We start from the raw sequence: 17,527 nt of genomic DNA, 5'->3' as shown, positions 1-17,527 counted from the left end.
CTGTTCCATTTCAATTACGCGAGATCACTTTCCAATCAAATTTATTTGACACTCTCCCAGCGGGCGCCTCCAGAACTCTTTTCCTCCCTCTCCCGTCTGGGTCTAAATTTCTGGCTATAAAATTTAACCAGAAATTACGCATAAATGTCATCGTAAATTCGACAGTCATCTGTGGCGTCGTGGGAAGTTACGCCCCTGGCAGATAGATATACAGAGATATAGCAGCCTCTGGGTCGAAGGGATTTGGCCAGGGATTAGGCGATTGTCATACATATGGTCAGGGAGATGGGCAATGTGTGAGTGTTAAAGGGATTTGCTGGATTAAAGAACTTAAAAACGTTTTATATAAAGAATTTTGAGTTTAAATATATTTTAATAAATAATACAAAATAAGAAAATTAAAATAAATCTATTTCTAAGTTTCTGAGTAACTTATTTTTGAGGCTTATAAGAAAACTTAAAATCTACAAAGAAATTCTACGAAAGTCATTCTGATTTTCAAATAATTAAGTATTTCATTTTCTAAAACCTTTTATTAGTAAAATATTCAACCCCCAAACTCACATTTTTACTGAAACAGATTTCCCAATTTCTTATACACAATTATTCAGCTTAATAAACCTCATTGAATACTTACCCTTATTCCCCGAACATTAAGTTTCTCTCTAGGAATTTGTTGCTTTACATAATATAATAATATGTGGCTTTGGGGGAAACTTTCCAAAGACTGGTAGTCATTGATCTGTCAGATCATTATGCCTCTGCATTACACAGTTCATCCCCTCATGACCGCCGGAAATATAGAAAGTTTTCCGCTTTCCCTCGGAAGCTTATCAACCATCGCACATCTCCATACGAACAATTCGCAGCTAATTAAGTGGAACTGCCCTTGGGTAAAGTTTTGGGATATAGGAAAAGTCAACTCTGTTGCAATTAAAACCACATACATATACATATATAGTGGAAAATCATTCAATTGGCAACTAACGACGACGGCCAGATCGCAGCGAACCGATAAGACTCGATGGGACTCGTCCCGTAAATGGTAAATGATTTAAAGCAAGTCTCATAATTTCTCATTGTTCAACTGGCATTTCCACAAACTGATAAATGAAACCGAAAACATAAACGACAACACAGGGATCTACTACAGGAGAGATCTAGTCGGGGCGATAATAGAGTCGAATACCTTTCACACTCGGCATGGGGCCGATCCCCGATCGCCGGTCGCTGGTCCTCGATGGAATAAAATGGGAATTGAAAATTGGGAAAATTGAAATGTAAAGGCAGCTCGGGTGAAAATGCTTGGACAAGTGATCTGCTGCTAAGTAGCTTGGCTCTCTAATCTGTCCAAACACTCTCTCGGGTCAAATGAGTTGAGCCGAGGTCGAGGTCAGGTGTGTGTGTGGTGTGTTCCCTTAATGGGCTTACATGGATGGAATATTTATTTTCACACTGACCTATTGTCTGTGGGAAGGATTACCAGCGAACCCTATATATTTTCATATTTTCCCACGTTTAATATATTTTGTAAACCCGAATTTATGTAAAATTCCTTCTCATGCATATTATTTGCATTTGCTTTGTGTTTTTTTGTGAAAACTATTGGCATTGGATTACATCATATTTACGGGCAAATTCTCCCACAATCCTCCGAGAGATACCCGCATTCCTTGTCCCAAATTTTTGAAACTCCTCAAACCCCAGGATTGTTTCAATTGTTTTCGAAGCGCGTGGCATTTAGCGGTGTTCTTACTTTAAAATGTATTTCCCAGAATCCCAGACAAATATTCTTTAAATTTTGTAATCAATAAAGTGCACATAAATTTTAGAAAAGAAAAGCGATCTCCTAGCGAATTTCAAACCGTAAAAAACATGGAAGATTTTTCACACTTGCCGGCGGCGACAAAGCGATTCGCGCTACGCAATAAAATCTAATTAGTAAACTCTCGCTCCCTCTCGGAGGAATTAAAAACAAAACACCCAGAGCCGAAACTGTAAAATTTCAGGTACTTGGGTTAAAAAAGAACACGACAATTCGACATGGCGACGACACTTCAGGCCAAACAAAGATGCCCAGACAAAGGACACACGCACACGGGGACAAGGGAAAAGGACACCCCTCTTTGTGGACTTTAAAAAATATAAAAACCACCCGATCCCGATGCCGAAGATCTAACGCTGTTTACTCAAGCGAAAATCGAAAAGCAGTTGAATTGTTAAAAATTTTGCAATTTTAAAAAATCAAATGGCACATTAAGTGGCGAGCTCCTCTTGCGCAGGACTCACAGGACTCGCTAGCTGGTCGTGCGCCGCGTGTCGAATTCTGTCAATATTTCCGGTGTGTCTAATGACAAACGCATGTTTACATGAGTGCGAACACATCCGGTTGGAGTAAGTCGCTCCTTTTTTTTCGGCTTTGATTGCGGAGGCCGGGCATCCGCGAATATTTCACGGACATCAAGGACCTGGGATTCGCACAGGCAGCGACGGCAATTAAATGGATTTACTCAAGCGTTCGCCTTTATTCGATGCGGCAATTTATAAATGATGGGCGCGATCTGTCGATGGGGTTGGATGGAAGGATGATAAACGATCCTGTGGTGCCGTAAATGTTTAAAGTCTTTAAATGAATTTACGGAAGTGATTTTATATTTTGCCAATCGAAAAGTCAAAGTGCTGCTGGGGCTTTTAATTTTTAAAAATGCAAAGACTGGGGATCCAGTTTTATAATAATTTAAATGGCTTAATATTCCATTGAAAGAAAGGTCTTATCTTTGTTAAAGAATTACTCAAGCTGCTAAGACTGAATATCCCTGCTCTAAAACACAAATATTTCTTCAACACACTCCGTAAAGAAGCCAACGACCTAAGCTATTGTCACTCCATTTATCCACAACTGCACTCATTGCCCAAATAGTTTATTCAACTGCATTTGAATGTCAATTAGCTTAAATTGCTAGTTTTGACTTACAACGAACGATGGCCGTTAACACGCCATGGCAATTGAGGGGCAGCCAGGAGATCCATATCCATAACATTGGAATCATCAACACATCCACATCGGCGTTAGAGGCGAGTGCATTCACCTCGGGATCACCAAAAAGATCTGCCTATTGCCCGAGAGTATCTGAAAGATACACATCCGCTGCTGCTGCTGCTGCTACTCCGTCGCACTCAATTTAATTTAATCAAATTTTCGACTGCCGAGGGTTCGCAGCTCTATAACTATTTTTCGGGGTGCCCCTTGTAATTATTAATAATATTTTCAGCTTGGCTTCTGGGCTGTTGTGTGTGCACATAAAACGCATCCATAAACAAAATGGCTGCAAAGTTGTTTATTCAGATCGCGGCACATAACTTCAATTAATCTCAATTAAGTGGCAAATACTCCGAGCGGACACGGAGTCCGTGCCGATCGAAACTTTCGTTTTAGGGTTCACTTAGCCCTTTTTTCGAGTTGATATTGGGGGTAAAGCCACTGGCCCTGGCAACCAATTGAGTAGGGTTTGCCCCAGGCCTTGTGCACATCAATTCATATTGTAAAACCCAAAAAAATAAATGGGAGAGAGGAGTAGGAGTTCTGCATTTTGAAGTGGCCAGTTTATTGACATGTTAGGGCCATAAAAAACGTTGTTAATTTCTTGGGGAGAATGAGTCTCCTATGAAAGGGAAATTATTGCAAGGGGTTCATTAGGGGAAAGTTATAAAAGTTTTTTGAGTATTATATTTAATAAAAGCAAATATTATTTGAATATATATTAACTGCTTACATTTTTCTGTTATGTATTTAAATTCTTTCCACAATTAAAATTATTAAATTGATTCCTTGATGATTACTCTTATTTTTAATGACAAAAACCCCCTTTTGATTGAACCACTTCAACAATTATTAGAAATTAGAGCCTATTTACCAAACAATCGCTGAGCAATGGTGTGAAACTGAACTCGAATAGGGAACGTTGGCAGCCGGAGAAACCCTCTCTCCTCAGGACCTCAGACTCTTAACCCTCGTCTTGAACAAATAAGACGTCACGCTCATTACAATGCCACAAAGGTTTTGGAGAGCAAGAGCAACCCTTTGCGAGGACTACTCATTGAAGGAGCAACACTCCTTTTTGTTATTTGTTTCACATTCGTGGCATTTGCTCACTTGAGGATCTCTCTCCGAACTTCAGCTTATGCCAGTCCTCAGTATTGATTACGGAGAATATGTTCCTGCGATTAGAGCCAGCCAGCAAGATGTTATAAGTACATGTGGTAGGGCATGGCCAGCCGAAACCTCGGCACTTTTGTGCTCAAATTATCGCATTATGCTCGTACCCGAGGGTACGGGGTATGCAAAGCATATATAGTCGATATTGGTCTATTGTTCCGGCTATCAGTTATGCAAAATGCCGAGGTCGGGGCACTCTCTACCCCCTTTTGTAGTCCTTTGTCGGATTGCGATAATTTCCATCTTTAAATATTCATTACAAGACGGCTGGGTCGGGGTTTCCCTATCGCTTTGATTGATTACTCAAGTGGTTTATCGTGTGTGAGTGTGCGGCAATTGTTGCTTTCCTTGGGTCTTTCTTATGGCTTTGTTCTCAACTGGTAAATGGGATTTGGATTGGCATTGGCATTGGGACTCAGCGAGGGGCGTGGTGTTCCTTTCATTCTCCTGGAGCGGAGCAAGGAGGCCTGCATGTTGGTCACTTGAGAGTTGCCACAGTTTCCATTCAGTTGTCATCTAATAGCCCAGAGCCAAAGTCTGAGTCAGTTATTCTTATTTAAATATACATTGCGAATTTGCATGGCTGAACAGGGCTGGTTTTTCTAGTGGTCTCGAAGGCAGCTGCAATGAAAATTTCGCAACAATTCGACCTTTATGTAATTGATCTTCTAATTTCCTTTTTGGGGGCAGAGCCTGGAGTATTTTAGGACCTCCAAGGGCGTGACCTCAGCCAAGTAGTCGGAAAGAGAACTGAGAGGTAGATTGAAATTGTAAAGGAAGTCTATGGAGTCTCGGGAAAAATATAGATAAATTATTAACTATGTATAAACTGGAATTAGCTGATTTTGCAATAATTTAAAGTCTATAAAGGTTACTAGAACTTGTTAGCCAGAATATCTAGAACTCGTACTCCCACTTTCTGTAATATTTAAAACCCAATATGATAGATTTCCTCACTTAACCCCCCAACAAGTACAACAACATCTGCTGACGATGCGTGAGAAATTTCAACATGTCTGGGCTTCCACGGCGACGTCATCAAGCCACAGGAAGCTGCAGCAGCCTGCCGCAGACCAAAGCACACAAAGAACCCTCGAGCTTCCACGATGTCTGTCAAGAGGCCACTCATATATTTGCAACAACTCGAGTGGCTTCGTCTCAGCTCCGCTCTGCTCCGCTTAGATCCCGTGGTGCTGCGGTGTGCACATGGGCACTCAAGTGTCCGGAATGGTGAGCTCCGCTCCAGCAGCAGATTGTCGCAATTTCGTTGCCAGTCTGAGAGACGCGGCGATGTGTGAAAATTGTTTTAATCCGAAATATATTAATATTCATTGCTGCTGAGATTTGAAGATCATCTAAATACATACATACTTCCAGTGGCAATTAAAAACGGTTGCAATTAAGGGAATTTATTTCACAAAGGTCATTTCCTTCGCCGCCATCATTTTCGTCTGAAAAGGAGATCATCATGGGTTTCTCCCAGTAGTAATTACCACTCGGGTCTGTGTGTGTCAATCAGCGCACTGTTATGGCAGATCGTCGTGGGTAGTTTTAATTGAATATTACAAGAGGGATGTGTGCATTAATAAGGAAATCAATTTAAATCTCAGTGCCGGCCATGAGAAAAACTAGAGTCGAAACTCTAAAAAATCTGCGGGCGTAGGATCCGTGCCGATCGGTGGTGCAAATCAGGGTGATGTGTGTGTCTCTAACGAACCCAAATCCCAAACGGAACCCTCTCAATGAAGCAATAAGTCTCAATTGAATTTGGAGTTTCAGCAATTAAACTACAAGGTCATGGCTTTGAGATTGAACCTTTTAAAACGTTTTGGCCTAATCTTGAATTTTATTTTTAGTGCCAACACTGACCAACACGAAGGCTAATCTCGGACTTGGCCTAATCGATCAAGTTATCTCCTCCAAGTTGTTGTCGAGATATGGTCGCAGTGAAAACCGTGCGAAACCTGCAGTCACGGTTCCGCGGAGAGACTCGTAACATGCGGGTAAGCACCACCGAAAAGGGGAAATCTAATAAAATTATTGTGAAAACAAAGACGAACGCTGAGAACTTATTTTTCTAGGGCAATTTTGACTTGGTAAGAAAATAGAAAGAGCTCTCTGGCATATAATAAATTTAAATTTGTATAATTCTAGTTTAAAAACACAAAATGCTGAAGATATATTCCTTACTCTCAACCCTGCTGCTTATCTCTGCGATTACCGCTGAAGACCCCATCGTAGAGCTCTCTTTGGGCAAAATCCAAGGCAGTATCTTGCAGAGCTTTCAAGGAAACACTATATACGCCTTCAGGGGCATACGATATGCCCAGGCTCCTGTGGGACAACTAAGGTTCACCAATCCCGTACCAGAATCCAGTTGGGGTGATGAGGTTTTAAAGGCCACAACCGATTCCCTGGTGTGTCCACAACCAGGTATTGCTCTCTTCATGAGCGAGGACTGCCTGAAGCTAAACGTCTTTACCAAGAACCTCGAGGCACAACTACCCGTGATCGTTTACATTCACGGTGGAGCCAATGTCCTTGGCAGTGGTCACAGTATCTACGAGGCAGGTCCTCAGTACTTACTCGATCACGATGTGGTTTTCGTGGCCTTCAACTATCGCCTGGGAGCCCTGGGATTCCTCAGTCCGAACAGCAGCGAGACGAGGGGAAACTTTGGCTACCTCGACCAGGTGATGGCCCTGCAATGGGTCAGGGATCACATAAGTCACTTTGGCGGTGACCCAGATATGGTGACCTTGCTGGGCATGAGTGCAGGTTCGATGGCTGTAAGTCTACACTTGGCTTCGCCTCTTTCCGCAGGACTCTTTCATCGTGCCATCCTAATGAGTGGCTCAGCCACCAATCACTATGCCATCGATAACCTTTTCTGGACAAGAAAACTGGCTAGAGAATTGGGCTGTCCCCTGTACGATCCCTCGGATTTGGTGGAGTGTCTGCGAAATGAGAACTGGACACGAATTGTGGAGATCTGCAAGGCATGGGAAACGTATCAGTTTGTGAACATGAAGTGGAACTATGAGATCGATGGTCACTTTCTGTCCCGACATCCCACGGTACTAATCGAGGAGGGCAACTTCAACCGGGTTCCTTTGCTGGTCAGTTACACGGCCAACGAGTTGGATTATACAGCTAATGGTGGGTTAAGTTATAATTAAATTTATATTTATCTTAAGTAAACATTTTCCTTTTTTAGTTCACCTGGAAAATGAACCTCTGCTTCATGATCTTGGGTCTAACTTTGTGGAGTACGCACCTGAACTTTTCCTGTACAATCAAGATGCAAACATTGGTCACAGACTTAAGGACTTTTATCTGGGAAAAAATGTAACCAAGATTAGTGAAGAGAATATAAAAAACTTTGGCGAAATCTTCTCTGATGCCATAATAGGCCATGGTGTCCACCGTCTAGTTGACCTGGCCAGAAGCTTTACACCCGTGTTTCACCTGCGCACGAATTACATAGGAGAGCGTAGTGTCTCGGCTGCTTTAGATGAGAACAAAAAACCCCTGGGAGTGGGCCATGCAGATGATCTGCAATATGTGATGCCGGGTCTGTGGTATGGCACTCTATTACCCGAAGGACATTCTGATATTTTTATGATGAAGCGATTCACCAGCTGGTTTGCCCACTTTGCCAAAGCAGGGTAAGTTTTAACTATTTTATACACTCTTATTAAGCTCTAAAATAAATTCTTCCTTTTTAAGGACACCCCTAAACAACACCGATAACTGGCCGGCCTGCAACTCCACGAACCTAAAGATGCTCTACAACGGGGTGGAGACCCAGGTGGGCTTGCCCGGCTATGCCGATCGATATGCCGTCTGGGATGAACTGTTTCCCACGCCTCCCCGAAGCGGAGGCGCTGCCTGGCAAGTCAGCCTTGCGGCTGTTTTGGCCGCTGGTGTTATGGGGATATTAATGTAGCAATTAGGTGTGGAAAAAGCTTATCAATAGGCCGTTTAGATTACGCTAATGACACTCAACGCTCGACGCTCGCTTAGCGAGTCTGCTCTTGGCTCGCTGCAACTATTTACTTTGATTAATTAATCAACAAAGGCGTGAGATTTTCTCTGCTTTTTCCTTGGAGGCAATTAGTCTCTGCCTGGGAGGCGGGCCAAGGCAGCTTAAATAAACATTAATTTGTCTTTAAATGTTTCTGGCTTTGCTTTGCTTTGTGGAACTCTGACCTTTTTTTTAGGTGGGGGCCTTTGAATTATTGTAATTGTCAGGTTTGCGTCGCACATGTAAAAACCGCTCCTGATTCCACCCTCTCATCCTCCATTGAGGTCCTGGGACTTATCCCCTTGCACAGATGCGCTGCTATTGACATTTACGATTTGCTCTTGCGTGAAAATGCCAAACAATGCGATGGGATACAAAAGGATTATCGCCTGCTGCCCCCTTTGGGGGTGGCGAAAGAGACTCCCCATAACAGGGAACTTAATAATCAGTTGTCAGTTGTGTTTAATTTGTGATTTTACTCAAAGTTTTGCAGGAATTTAAAGCATTTTCCTTAACGTTCTCGTGCGAAACCCTTCGCTGACCACAAAGGACACCAAGTTGGTCAAAAGAAAATATGGAAAATTAACTTGTTAGCTCTCTGTGTGTGTCCCTTAAATTTTATGAGGGGCAAAGGCAAACACTACGCATTGTCCTATTCCCTTTTGGGACAAGGACACAGTTGCCACAAAAAGGTGGGCAAGTCAACTTGACAGAGTCACATGACATGGCATGGAATGACAGGGCAAAAAGATTTGCAAATTTTAATTAAATTTCACTTTCAACATTAACACATCGAAATGATGCGGAGATTAATCCTGAGAGTCCTTAGCACCTTTCCTTCTTTCCCGCAGCAGCTGGAAAAGAGTTGAAAAAGGGATATTGAGTGGCTTTTGTGACTCAATTACAATAAGTCTATTAAAGTTGTGTCTGCGGCTGGTCTAGACAGCGACCCCGATCAGTCACAATGTCTCCTGTCTAGTCGAGCTGAGTCCTGGCCGTGAGCCTTGAGCGCGTGCCCCTTTTGACTTTGGCTGGGTTCATTGTGAGAGCGTCTAACAAAACAGAAAACAGAAAACGGAACACAGAAACAGCCTCGATCAGCCCTGTTCTCGAGATCAGGATCCCGAGGATCATCATCATGATGATGCGAAGGTGTTCCAGCTGCCGATTCGTTTGTGGCCGCGTCTCGATTTCACTTTCGCTACGCCTGCGCCATGGTTTTCGATGGAAAACCTGGCTCGATCCCAATCCCAAACCCCTCCGTTCTTGCTCTTTTTGTGACGCATCATCATCATCCCCCTCAGGCACCTCGCATTGCGGGTTTGATTACGTTTTTATTGAGTTCACAAAAGGAGTAAACAGTTTTGAAGTAGCGCCAAGGATCGAATGCTTTATGGGCTTGTCAGCCTGCCGGCCTGCCTGTCTGTCTGCTGCCCCGTTTATGCGTTCTGTCAACATATCGGATTACGCCCATAATCGCTAATGACAATACAAATTGAGGGAAGTGGGCAAGGATTCGATTCCAGCGGAGAGTGGAGACCATATCGCTTTGTTATGCGTATTTTCTGGGAAGATCCAGGCGAGCATTTTGTCCTGCAATCGAAGCCGAAGTCCGATTGATTGGTATTCGTGGAAGAGGGATCCGCTCGGACAGAGCTTTGATCACAAAGGCTGAGACAAGAATCCCTCTTTTCATTTTCCAAAAAACAACTCCATTAATTTCCCCCACCCACGATGGCGCCTAGAACTGACTACCTTTTCGTCTGACAGACTCCTCCTATCCCTACTCTGCGGTTAATTACATATTTATACAAATCCGAATTCGAATTGCTGTGATTAATGGATGCTCCGCCTTTCCCGCACTTGCAGCCGACATCAAAGGACTCTGGTATCTGGTTTGTTTTGGGTGAAAGTGTTCACATCAAACGACCTTTAAATTAATTGTTTTCCCTTTTTTCACGTTTTAGTTTGACGATGCACAACTTGATTATTCGATAAAGCGACTCGACTCACATGTGAGCTGTCCCAGTCCCTGTCCCCATTGTCTCGCTGTCTCTGCCAGGCTACTCCAAGTTCCCAACTGGTTCCAAGTTGTGAGTTGTGCGTGTGTGTGGTCGAGTGAGTGTCTTTTGTTGTTCGCTGCGATATGGCAGTCGCTTTTGTTTGATGAAGGCCTCAGGAACACTTATAATTATGCATGTTTTTCGGGGCTCCGATGCTAATAGAAATGTTTGGAGGACCACCCTCGCAGAGGGAGATTTATGATAATCCAAGTCATAGTCACCTACCTCTGTAGAAAGGTATTTTGACTAACCACAAATCAATTGAGTGCCACACCCACTTTCATCCGCAGATTGCCATCTTTTTGCACCCAATTCAAAGGACATAAAAAGCGCAAATATTCGCAGTCATTACAAGCGCGTTAAGTGCCGCTACCGCCACGTCCTGTGCCAATATTTGCAGTTTTCCGATATATCACCCCCTGGCCCTGCCCTCTAATCCTATATCCTAGTCCTCGCCCAGGCTCTGTTGTCAAATGTGATTATTAATGTGCTTTAAATAATGAAAACGAAACAACATCCGTGAGTGGCACCCTCAACGACCGACCGAAAATCAGTGCGCCCTCCAAACGTATGCTAGTTGTCACGAGGGTGCGAGGAATCTGCTTTCCCAGTTCCCATTTCCAAGTTCCCAGTGCCAGAAGGACCAACTAATGAGTGTAAACAACGGATGGATGCCGGAAAAAATACAGCAAACAAACTGCCACAAACTGTTTGATTTGTCGCTCAGGACTAATGAAACCAAACATTAGCGTGCCCAGGACACGGCGAGGACCAAGACCAGAGCTAGCTCGGGGGTTGCCTCTGCGGATTGTTGCAATTTTTTTTCTTTTGGAAGGGATGTTGCGAGAGAGGGCTAGAGGGTGCACTGGAAGAAAAAGAAGAGCTATTGAAATGTTTAGCCAATTTGTTTGTAGTTTAAACCTTTTGTTGTTAAACCTAATAAGAGCAAGAACACCTTTAGACATTATTATCCTTTATTAAATAGTCTTGGAAAATATAGAAAAATATGGAATTTAATGTTAAAAATATTTAAACTATCAAAAATAATATGTTTACAATTTTATTTTATTTCTTCATATAAATATCTAGATAACCTCTAAAAAGTATCCCTAATATTTTGCGCAGTGTACAGTGCCGACTGTTTACCCTGGCAATGGGTTCCTGTAAGTTGATTACGTGGTTGACGTTGACACTGAACTACAATATGAGGGCACAGAATGCGACTGCTTCTGTGGCAGCTGTCTTCACGTGAACTGCAGTCGCTGCCCTGGGACGCGACTCAACTCTTCATCACCTTGCGGCACCTTCCGGTGGAAAAGCTACGTGCTCGCACTGGCTAATGCTCCACTCCACCTGAGGGAGTGGGCTAAATATAGCGCTAGTCAAGGGTCAGAGCAACTGGTTGAGGAGCCGGAGTCGGAGTCATAGTCGAAGCTCGACTCGGGGGAGAGGCGGAGTAACTGGTAACCAGCTCGTGGGAAACTCTCTCGAACGGCATGCGGGTGTGGTTTTCCTTCTGCGAGTGTGTTTTGGCCACAATTAATGAAATCGTATCGTACAATTTTTTGGTGAGTGATTAATAGTTCGCGGAGTCTGGGAAATGGAAATAATGCTTTTTTGGGGCGCCCCCGGCGCATCTTGATGCACTTGTTCTAATGGATCCAAAGGCCAGGTATTGAGCAATTAGTTAAACGATCCACTAAACCGTTGACAGTGTGTGGGGATCGGGGATCTTCAACATCAATCAGAGGCAACTTTCACATGGACAGAATTCAATTTGTCATCGATTAGTTGGTTGCCTGAAAGAAGCACCAGTAGAATTTCTGACAAGCTCATTAAACTTTTCAGCATTTTCCAGGAAAAGAAAATAAAACAAATAACTGGAGGGCTTGAAAGGCTCGCTATTGACTATTGACTTGAAGGTACTTCAACAAGGGGATCTGCCTCTACCTCCTATTAGGCAATCCCGAATCCACCCCTCGCTGTCTGTGTAACACGATCCATCATCGCAAGCATCGAAAGCTGCATAAAAATAAAAACTATTATTGAAACCCGATGCCGCGATGACAACAGACAACGAAACCCAGTTTCCTCTTATCTTCTACAAGGGAGGCTGACTCCCTGACTGACAGATCAGCATGAGATGTTCAAATGAGGCTGACTCCGTCCGAGTGGGTCAAGCACAGCTTGCGATCGGCACGCGACTCCTCCAGGTTGCCACTCCAAAAATATATTTTCCAATAAGCGGCGCCGCAGGATCATGACAGTTATTAAAAATGCTGCCAGGATACCCACCCGACGACTGGCTGCTAATGGTTTTCTCGCCAGCTTATCAGCATATTTTCATCGTCCGCTGACGGATCGCCCACGAACCGCACGCAATTGTCTGTTAAATGCTTTTCACTTTTCGGAGTTTTCCATTTTCCTATGCTAATAGTTTGGGGTGCTGCCATGCACCATAAACTCGGATAATGCCAGCACTCGGCAAGGCGCATGCCCAGAGTTTTCCTATCAGACGCGGAGCTTCTGTTAGCTACCTATGTGGGTGATTTACAGGTAAGGGGGTTTTCCGAGGCACATGCCAATGTCGGTTTGAATGGGAACATAATTAAGGTTTTTATTTTTAAATGTTCATTTCCACTTGGACATTTAAATAGGGTAAGTTTTAGTAACTAAAACCTACGACTTCTTGGAGTATTATTTATAAATTGTAAATAAATAAACTTAAAACTTAACTGAAATAATTCCCCTAGCTCTATCCATTCTTCAACTTAAATCTGCGATTTCCCACACCCACCTTTACCCATCCATGGAAATATGTCAATGCCTCTCCCATTCGCCAAACTTAACCCAATAAATGCCTGGCATAGCTTATAGCTTTTGGGCAAAGGAAAACAGACTCTGTGCCGGCCGAGTGACTCATAAATTGTGGACTGCAATGCACATTATCCATCGCTAAGGCTATGGTAGAAAAAAAGAGTCAAGAGTCGCAGATCGGTGGACACTTTCTGGATGCAATGTTTGTTGTTCCTGTTGCAACTTTAGCTGCTGCTGCTGCGGCCTCAACTGCCTCTGCTGCTGTCGTTGTTGTTGTTATTTATGAGTTTTGTGATGTTTGTGCAAATTTTTCTATGTAAGAGACACCAACAACAAAGGCACTGAGAGGAATATGTTTTTGTAAATAATTCCACTGTACATTTATAAATTTATTAAAGAAATTATTTTAAGTTACTTGTTTTAAACATATTTTATTTATTTATTTTAACCTATTTGAGAATTTTATAAATAGATAACTTTAATTAAACATTTTTCGGGGTAGTTAGTTCCTTAATTTTCCTCGAAATTAAATTCTCCCTCGTTTTTCTCCGTGTAAAACTGGAGATTCGCAACCGGATCGCCTTTGTTTCGGCCTCTCAGCGCAGCTTCGAACTGTGTGTCTCCTAGGTTTATCGCGCGTCAATTGCCAGACAACTTCATTGCCTTGGACCGAGCAGAGCTCCAAGAGATTCCTGGGCACTGATGTTGACAGCAGGAGTTCCAAGCACGCGTCTTTCTGGCCAGGGATAACCGCAGAGGTGGAAATACCATTTCTGCGGTTCGGTGGGAGTCCGCGGCCTCGTCTACGTCCCCATCCTCGCAATCTAATTACATTTTGTGGGCAAGCAAGCAAGCTCAGCTCAACTGCTCTTTGAGCGATTTCCATCAGTCAATAAAACCTGGCCAGGCCGCCTCGAGTCGGCCGGCAGTCGCAGCAGGAAAGGTTGAACCGACACCTCGGGCTCCATGGACTCCATCTGATATGATTTGGACCCTGGGGGCTCTGGGACTGGGATTGCGACTAGGATTGGGAGTCGAAGCTGGGAGCAGAGAGCAGCTCTCACAACTTTATTTGCGCTTTGGCAGTTCGCGGAAATCGAAATCTGCTGCAACGCTGTGGCCTCTTGTCCAAATATTTCGCTGGAAATTGGAATGCCAGAGTCACAGCGATTGGAATCCCACTCTCCTCCGGGGAAAAACTTTCATTCCCTATCCAAATATTTTCTATATGTATATATTTTCCCCATTTTTGCAGTCAAGAAATTATGGCAGCATATGCTGATCTCCTTCTGGTCCTGCTGACAAGCGAAACAATTAAAACTAAAGTGGAAACGATCAAACTGAGCAACCCCGGACATGCATTGATCTATTGCCGGCGATAGCCAGGCGACCACATTCGGTTGCCTTGCAATTTGCATAAATTAATATATTAAAAATTTTCCAACTGTTGGTGGTGGTGGGATCACCCCCGCAGGATCAGAACCCTAGCGTGACTCATGATAGAGCTCTCGATTGCCAATTGGAAGGATGTCATGGAATGGATGGGTGATGGAATGGATGGGTGGTTGGTTGGACAACATAGAGCGTCATGTGTTGGCCTCTATGCTAATGACCAGGACACGAGCCACTCACTCGAATTGGACGACTCCTCCGACTCCGCTTTTGACATTGTCATGCTCTGGAGCGTAACCAAACTCCGATAAGAGCAATAAAAACGAAAAATACATTTGTGCGCGACCCACTAACAACGATGGCAAAGTGGATGAGGCTTCGAGAAATAACACATCGGAGCACAGGCACAGATGTGCGGTGACGGCAACAGTCGAGACTTTGGCGGAGGTGGTCTACACGGGAGGAAAATGAAAGGAAAATTTTAGCCAGAATATATAAATAAAGGATCTATAAAAGGAAAGGACAGAGAATAAACTTACTTTTAATATAAAATAAAGCTTTTTACTATAACTTAAAGATTTAGAAAATATTATACTTGCAGCTGAAAGATTTTTATAATATTTAAAACAATTTAAACTTGCATTTAAATAATGTAAGTGGAAATTTTCAAGCTCGAATTACTTTATCAAAAAATGATCAAATATATGTATGTAACATATAACAACGTCATATAATTTTAATATTTAAATATTTTTATCCCCCAAAAACTGCTTAGAAAATTTTCTCAGTGCCTAAACAAGGCACGCGATCGACGACAATCCATAATGCCCGACACGTAGCACAGCGGAGTTATCGGGTGCCGACTGTCGTATAATATATGCACCCACACAGCGATGACACGAAGACCCAAAACAACTAACCCGGGGGAGGCGAGGCTCATCATCAAATTGGAGAGTTGAAAATATGCCAATTGGCCTGACTGCCTGTTACTTGGCAACTGAAAAGCAGCAGCAAAAAATAAAAACAAAACAAATAGCAGTGAAAATAAATATGCCAAGTGGCGGTTTTTATTGGAAAAGTACAGTAGGGTCTTCAAGCCTCCTTGGTTTGGCGCCGCCAGTTGAGAGGGAAGAGCCGCTTCCAGATCTCGTAGCGCTCGGCATTGAGATTCTCCTGGAGAGTGAGGTGCCTGTCAATGTCCAGATAGTAGCGTTTCATGAAACTAAAGGGACGCCAGCGGATGTCCCTTAAGGCCAGGTCAGTGGGTTTATTCGGATCTCTAAAAAAGTAAATCAATTAAAGATAAAATCCATGAGGAGATCTGTGTTAAATCCTACCCCTTATAAGCAAAGGCCGAGAACATCCTGACCATGATGTCCACCATGCGGAACTCTTCGTCATCCTCCTCGGTGAACATACGACTGATCGAGGGTTCCACAAATAGATACATTAGATCGTCGTGATGCACCACGCCATAGGGAGTATCTTCTGGGTAGTAAATGTGACTCCTGGAACCCTGATACGAAAAACGATAGTAGTAGACCTTCGTGGACCTGGCCGCCAGGTGAACGAATCGATGGATTCCAAAACCAGTCAAAGCATCCGAGTACATGTTGGACAAGGCATCCAAAGAACGATTGGCATCGATAGGCTGCTCCTGGAAGTAGTGTTGCCGTAGCTCCTGGCTGATATTAGCCGCTCGAGGATCACTGCTATTGTACATGAAGAAGACGGGAGCCAGAGACTCAAAGTTCTCATTCAGGGCGCTCAGCAGGGAAGGACTTTGCAGGATTGCTATACAAAATATTTAAATTTAAATAGATTTTTGTTGTTCTCTGAGAAACTTACTTAATGCTGGTCCCACAAACTCATCCTTGGTCATGCCCGTTATAATGGGCACTTTCATAAAGTCATCGTTTTGATAGCTCTTTATGGGATCATCCACCAGAAACCGTTCCTGGCCAAAGTCCGGCTCTATCACAGGCTTCCACAGGATCAAGGGATTGTTTCTGTCAAACTCGAACATTTTGGGCAAGGTGTTGGCATACTCTAGGTAGTGTTTCTATGGATTAGGTTTCATATTAATAAAGAATTATAAGAAGGATCACTAACAATGCTCACCCCTCTTAGACAGTCCACCATGTCGGTGGTGTTCTCCGTGTGACAGTGCAGCAGCGTGGCCTGCTTAGTGGCCACGTCCATCTGGTGTTCGGGCAACGACCACTGACCCGTCACAGCTCCACTCATCACAATGGCCCGGTGAAAGAGACCCCTCGACATGGGCGAGACCATGTGAAGAGTCACTGCCATGGCCCCAGCTCCATAGCCCAGCAGGGTAATGGAATTGGGATCCCCACCGAAGCGGGAAATATGCAGCTTAACCCAGCGAAGGAGCTGGACCTGATCCTTGAGACCCATATTGCCGGGTGCCTCCTTGGTGCCCGTGGCCAGGAAACCCAGTGAGCCCAGTCGGTAATTGAAAGTTACCAGCACCAGGCGGCGATCCATGAAGTACTGCGGGCCGGCAAAGTTCTTGCTCTGACCGGACAAGGAGTAGAAGCCTCCCGGATGAATGAACACAATCACTGGACGCCTCACATTCGGCTGCGACTCGCTGGGCAACTCCTTGGTGTAGATATTGACCCTCAGGCAATCCTCGCTCACATCCCCGCTGAAGAGACCCAGCTGAGGACACTTGGGTCCATCGAAGGTGGCATCTAGGACATCGAACCATTGCTCCACAGGCTCAGGAGGCTGAAATCTGAGTCTATCCACAGGTGGCTTAGCGTAGGGTATTCCCCGGAAGGCATAAAAATTGCGTCCCGACTGGGAAGGCAGAATAGTTCCACGGATTTTGCCCAAGGCAGTGGTGATGACCAGGTCCGATAGCTCCTTGTTGTTGCCAATGGGATCATCCTCGTCTGGCACCGCTTTGCCAAGATCCTTGTCCTCACTGGCCTGGCCAAAAACAAAGGCAATGAAGAGCAGAACGATTCCGCAGAGACGCCACAT

General features: G+C 44.0%; 2 protein-coding genes across 2 annotated transcripts; one reads left to right on the top strand and one right to left on the bottom strand.

Moving 5' to 3' along the window:
• The first annotated feature begins 6,197 nt into the window (after positions 1-6,197).
• On the top strand, positions 6,198-8,224 carry LOC108077290 (juvenile hormone esterase). The gene is made up of 4 exons (XM_017170569.3): positions 6,198-6,312; positions 6,371-7,375; positions 7,434-7,884; positions 7,946-8,224. The coding sequence occupies exons 2-4, from the start codon at positions 6,385-6,387 to the stop codon at positions 8,163-8,165; spliced, it is 1,662 nt and encodes a 553-aa protein (XP_017026058.1). The 5' UTR covers positions 6,198-6,312; positions 6,371-6,384; the 3' UTR covers positions 8,166-8,224.
• A 7,354-nt stretch (positions 8,225-15,578) lies between these two features.
• LOC108076870 (juvenile hormone esterase) lies at positions 15,579-17,527 on the bottom strand. The gene is made up of 4 exons (XM_017169899.2): positions 16,637-17,527; positions 16,364-16,577; positions 15,853-16,309; positions 15,579-15,794 (listed from the first exon to the last, which is right to left on the bottom strand). Exons 1-4 carry the CDS (start codon positions 17,525-17,527, stop codon positions 15,608-15,610), a joined length of 1,749 nt encoding a protein of 582 aa, XP_017025388.1. The 3' UTR covers positions 15,579-15,607.

The sequence above is a fragment of the Drosophila kikkawai genome, chromosome 2L (genome assembly GCF_030179895.1).
Source record: "Drosophila kikkawai strain 14028-0561.14 chromosome 2L, DkikHiC1v2, whole genome shotgun sequence".
Classification (NCBI taxonomy): Eukaryota; Metazoa; Arthropoda; class Insecta; order Diptera; family Drosophilidae; genus Drosophila; species Drosophila kikkawai.
Note: the sequence above shows the minus strand (reverse complement) of the source record. Positions and strands in the feature narration are given on the sequence as shown.

What these genes read in the sequence shown, in the direction of transcription:
- LOC108077290 (XM_017170569.3), top strand. Translation starts at nt 6,385, where the DNA reads ATGCTGAAGATATATTCCTTACTCTCAACCCTGCTGCTTATCTCTGCG. An exon ending in GTTGGATTATACAGCTAATG is followed by an intron (nt 7,376 to 7,433) that starts GTGGGTTAAGTT and finishes TTCCTTTTTTAG; the next exon opens with TTCACCTGGAAAATGAACCT. An exon ending in GCCCACTTTGCCAAAGCAGG is followed by an intron (nt 7,885 to 7,945) that starts GTAAGTTTTAAC and finishes TTCCTTTTTAAG; the next exon opens with GACACCCCTAAACAACACCG.
- LOC108076870 (XM_017169899.2), bottom strand. Translation starts at nt 17,527, where the DNA reads ATGTGGCGTCTCTGCGGAATCGTTCTGCTCTTCATTGCCTTTGTTTTT. An exon ending in TGGTGGACTGTCTAAGAGGG is followed by an intron (nt 16,578 to 16,636) that starts GTGAGCATTGTT and finishes CCTAATCCATAG; the next exon opens with AAACACTACCTAGAGTATGC. An exon ending in GTTTGTGGGACCAGCATTAA is followed by an intron (nt 16,310 to 16,363) that starts GTAAGTTTCTCA and finishes TATTTTGTATAG; the next exon opens with CAATCCTGCAAAGTCCTTCC.